At 31.8% G+C, this 5,339-nt stretch overlaps 1 protein-coding gene across 1 annotated transcript in view; it reads right to left on the bottom strand.

Moving 5' to 3' along the window:
* The window catches only part of LOC106464805, a 10,302-nt gene that overhangs the window by 2,326 nt on the left and 2,637 nt on the right, over positions 1–5,339 (bottom strand). Inside the window, exons 2-4 of the mRNA XM_013924963.2 lie at positions 3,800–3,858; positions 1,917–2,018; positions 653–691 (exon numbers count right to left, since the gene is read on the bottom strand). Of these exons, the coding sequence (XP_013780417.2) occupies positions 653–691; positions 1,917–2,018; positions 3,800–3,858 (200 nt within the window). The remainder of the gene's footprint in view (positions 1–652; positions 692–1,916; positions 2,019–3,799; positions 3,859–5,339) is intronic.

The following is a 5,339-nucleotide window of genomic DNA, read 5'->3' as shown; positions in this document are numbered from 1 at the left end:
CAAACAAACAGATACGTAATAACACTAATAACTAATATTACATTACAATGAGTGAAGCTGTAATCCTACTAGTACACTAATATTAAATTATAGTGAGTGAAGCTGTAACTGTACAAGTACACTAATATTACATTACATTAAGTGAAGCTGTAACCCTACTAGTACACTAATATTAAATCATAGTGAGTAAAGCTGTAACTCTATGAGTACACTTATACTATATTACAACGAGTAAAGCTGTAACTGTACAACTTCACAAATATTACATTACAGTGAGTGATCCTGTAACCCTACTAGTACACTCATATTACATTACAGTGTGTGATCCTGTAATAAAACTGGGAAACTGAATTATTTATCATTAAAGTGAATTACGCAGTTAGAAAAATCTGCATAAAAGTTATTTAATTATGTGAATTATTTTACTATAGCATTGAAAAGCTTCCCCCCAAAAGAGATGTTTTGTTTATAAAGTGAAAAGTTATTATTAATTAGCTAATGTAATTTTTGTTTATTAAACTGAAAATTTTCATTAATCCTCTATCATTTCAAAGCCAACATATAGATTACTCCACACTGCTACAGACATTACTTGTTGAAAAGTTAAGGAAGAAAACAATTTAGTTTAAGCAGGAAAAAAAATCTTACTTACCAAATTGTTTATTATCTCTTCATTCTTACATGCCAGTATCTAAATAGACAGGGAGAAAACAATTATTTTTCCATTTAAACACATTTACAGGTGGCTTACTTGTTCTACAGAGATACATTTACAGGTGGCTTACTTATCCCTCATAATGTAGTCCCTATATTCATAATCTGATGTTAACAGATTATTGTTTCTATTTGAAGTCCCATTCATAATAGACGTGCTTTTCTTCCTTTTTTCCCCAACTTTTAGCCATTCTATGCATATCCATTTGCATATTGTTTTCGGGCCTTTAATTATACTTCAACATTTCTATTAAGAATTGTTTTCTGTTCTTCATACATTAGCTTGTCTTGTCTTACGTTCACAAGCTTACACCATCGACCTTGACAGCTTCCTGCTAACTCTATTAGACTTACTGGTTTACAACAAAAGGTTACAAACTAAGCTTGGAATTTTTATTCAACCTCACGGCAAACATATACATCGCAACAGTGGTATTCTTGTCTTATCTGCAGAGAGAATACTATCCAGAGAAAAATGAAGGTTCAAAGTAGGCAGATGGATGGCAGACTAAGGTCAAAGTAAAGTTGTTAACAGAAAGCTATAGAAGGAGAACTTAAACCACATCATCTTTTGAGAATTACTTTTAGAACTGAGAATCAATCAGATTATAATCTTCCACTACAAGACTGAGAAGTCACATGTTACATTTTCAATCAAATCTGTAACTAAGTTCATCCCCAGGCCACCCACACAAGCCTGCATTCCCTCTGTTAAATCAAATGCAGTAATCTCACCTATTAGAATATCTTCCCTACTTGTCCACTTATTTGTCCATCCTGCATTCTCCTTCACTGAGTTTTTCTAAAGTGATCTCCCCCTCTGTAAATTCTGACTCTAATGAAGTCACCCTGGTAAAAATGTTATCAGAGTCCTCCTTCCGAGTTATATATTTCAACACCTTTCTTTCATCTTTTATTAACACTTCAATGGGTTCCAAGATAGCTTGCCGTCTTGTTACCTCTGTTTACTAAGCTGCTTTAATTCCTACAATGAGCCTTATTAGATAGGTTGTTAGATACCTAAGTTGCTGACTTTTTTTATGATTTTACCTACTTGTTCATTTTCATCATCTATTTGGTCCGTTTGTTGCTGTCATTGTTGTTTGGCCATTTCCTACACATTTTATTGGATTCTTAACTTTTTTCATACTCTTTCTTAATAATGTTTTCGATTACATTTAAAATTGTTCGGTTTGTCCTACCTCATTCTGGAGGGTGGTGTTCAGACACATCTCTTGCTGGAACTCTGTTGTATTGGTTCCTGGTCGTAGTTTTGTCATACATTGTTGCATTGACTGGAAACACTGAAAAATCATTTAATAAAACATTATGGTTTAAACCTTAACTTTTAATTTTTTCTACTACATATACAAATAACACGTGTGAGAAACTTTTGTTTCTCATCATCCAGCCCAACTAATGAGTTTTGGTATTGAACAAAAGGCCTCTTGGGCAGTGACTTGTGTGAGAAAAAAAGTATTGGAAATACTATTTTTACACATAAACACATCTGATTTTAAATTCGAAATGGACAAGTTAATAAGAGTGTTGGAAAGAAACATTTAGGGTGTCCTAAAAGTCTGGACTCATAAGCAGAATAGACATTATATTCTTAAAGTTAAACAAACACAGTTCTAATGTCATTTGTACATATTTCAGGAAAGAAAATTATCTGATGTCACAGTATACCAATAATTGATGTGTGTATGGCTGTTAAGAATTAATTGTGTATTTTCCCCTATGGGTCCAGACTTCTGGGACACCCAGTACAGTTTACATGATGTTTAACACAAATGTTAGGCTTATTTACTTAATAAAACACTTTTGCCTAACTTTAAATTTAAGAATGCTTTGAAGGAACATACATTGAGTGTATTTACTTATTTAATTGCAAGTTGGTATTAAGTCATATTTGGTAATTAAACTCATGACATGGTTAACGTATCAAGGAACATACATTGAGTGTATTTAATTGCAAGTCGGTATTAAGTCATATTTGGTAATTAAACTCATGACATTGTTAACGTATCAAATTATAAAAATCAAAAAAGCATGATTTTTAACAATAGCAGAAAATTTTTACAATTTCAAAAGTCTTTTGAAACAAATGATATGAAGGCGGGTGAGTAAATAACATATACATTATACACAAGTTATCCTCAAATATAGGTTAAATATGTGTTCAAAGCAATATTTCTTCCTTTAAAAGAATCATTTATTAGATTTAAAGTTATTCCGAGCTATGTAGCTAGAACTGTGTAAAGATCATTTGATTTACATCTTATTGGATTTAAAGTTATTCCGAGCTATGTAGATAGAACTGTGTAAAGATCATTTGATTTACATCTTATTGGATTTAAAGTTATTCCGAGCTATTGTAGATAGAACTGTGTAAAGATCGATTGATTTACATTTTATTGGATTTAAACTTACTCCGAGCTATGTAGATAGAATTGTGTAAAGATCATTTGATTTACATCTTATTGGTTTTAAAGTTATTCCGAGCTATGTAGATAGAACTGTGTAAAGATCGATTGATTTACATTTTATTGGATTTAAACTTACTCCGAGCTATGTAGATAGAACTGTGTAAAGATCGACTGATTTACAAGTTATTGGATTTAAACTTACTCCGAGCTATGCAGATAGAACTGTGTAAAGATCAATTGATTAACATCTTATTGGATTTAAACTTACTACAAGCTACGCAGATAGAACTGTGTAAAGATCGATTGATTTACAAGTTATTGGATTTAAACTTATTCCGAGCTATGTAGATAGAACTGTGTAAAGATCAATTGATTTACATCTTATTAGATTTAAAGTTATTCCGAGCTATGTAGATAGAACTGTGTAAAGATCGACTGATTTACATTTTATTGGATTTAAACTTACTCCGAGCTATGTAGATAGAACTGTGTAAAGATCGACTGATTTACAAGTTATTGGATTCAAACTTATTCCGAGCTATGCAGATAGAACTGTGTAAAGATCGATCGACTTACAAGTTGTTGGAATTAAACTTACTTAATATGCATTCAATCAATGAAAACTTTACACAACATTATAGGATTGTGTTACTAACCAATGGTGGCAAAACTGTCAAACACTGTTGAAATGACAGTTTCACATCATCATCTGCATCTAAAATCAAAAAATCATAAGTGATATTAAAATTACAAAGTAATATATGTGTGAAAATTAATATAGTTAACATACTGTGTCCCAGTTTACTGCTGTCTACAGTATTGTATCTGTTACTTTACTGCTGACTACAGTATTGTATCTGTTAATTTACTGCTGACTACAATATTGTCTGTTAATTTACTGCTGACTACAGTATTGTATCTGTTACTTTACTGCTGACTACAGTATTGTATCTGTTAATTTACTGCTGACTACAGTATTGTATCTGTTACTTCTGCTGACTACAGTATTGTATCTGTTAATTTACTGCTGACTAGAGTATTGTATCTGTTAATTTACTGCTGACTACAATATTGTCTGTCACTTTACTGCTGACTACAGTATTATATCTGTTAGTTCCTGCTCACTAGAGTATTGTATCTGTTAATTTACTGCTGACCACAGTATTGTATCTATTAATTTACTGCTGACCACACTATTAAATCTGTTATTTTACTGCTGACTACAGCATTATATCTGTTAGTTCCTGCTCACTAGAGTATTGTATCTGTTAATTTACTGCTGACTACAATATTGTCTGTTAATTTACTGCTGACTACAGTATTGTATCTGTTACTTTACTGCTGACTACAGTATTCTATCTGTTAATTCCTGCTCACTAGAGTATTGGATCTGTTAATTTACTGCTGACTACAGTATTGTATCTGTTACTTTACTGCTGACTACAGTATTATATCTGTTAGTTCCTGCTCACTAGAGTATTGGATCTGTTAATTTACTGCTGACTACAGTATTGTATCTGTTAGTTCCTGCTCACTAGAGTATTGTATCTGTTAATTTACTGCTGACCACAGTATTGTATCTATTAATTTACTGCTGACCACACTATTAAATCTGTTATTTTACTGCTGACCACACTATTAAATCTGTTATTTTACTGCCGAGTACAGTATTATATCTGTTAGTTCCTGCTCACTAGAGTATTGTATCTGTTAATTTACTGCTGACTACAGTATCGTATCTGTTAATTTACTGCTGACTACAATATTGTCTGTCACTTTACTGCTGACTACAGTATTGTATCTGTTAGTTCCTGCTCACTAGAGTATTGTATCTGTTAATTTGCTTCTGAATACAGTATTGTATCTGTTACTTTACTGGTGACTATAATATTGTAGCTGTTACTTTACTGCTGCCTACAGTATTGTATCTGTTAGTTTACTCCTGACTACAGTATAATTTCTATAAATTCACTACTGACTTCAGTTACTACATAAATAATTTTACTGCTGAAAACAATACCACAGCTAGTATTAGTTTACTACTAGTTATGTCACTATATTGACCAGTTTACTACTGATCACAATACTATATTAATCAGTAATGAATATATATAAATATATAAATGAAAATGATCCGCACACTAATTATCTTGTACTACAACATGCCTAGAACTCAAGGTTCTCTCGAATTGTCAG

Source organism: Limulus polyphemus, unplaced genomic scaffold, assembly GCF_000517525.1.
Source record: "Limulus polyphemus unplaced genomic scaffold, Limulus_polyphemus-2.1.2 Scaffold1746, whole genome shotgun sequence".
Lineage (NCBI taxonomy): Eukaryota > Metazoa > Arthropoda > Merostomata > Xiphosura > Limulidae > Limulus > Limulus polyphemus.
The sequence above is the reverse complement of the archived record's forward strand: the minus strand, read 5'-3'. Positions and strand labels throughout refer to the sequence as shown.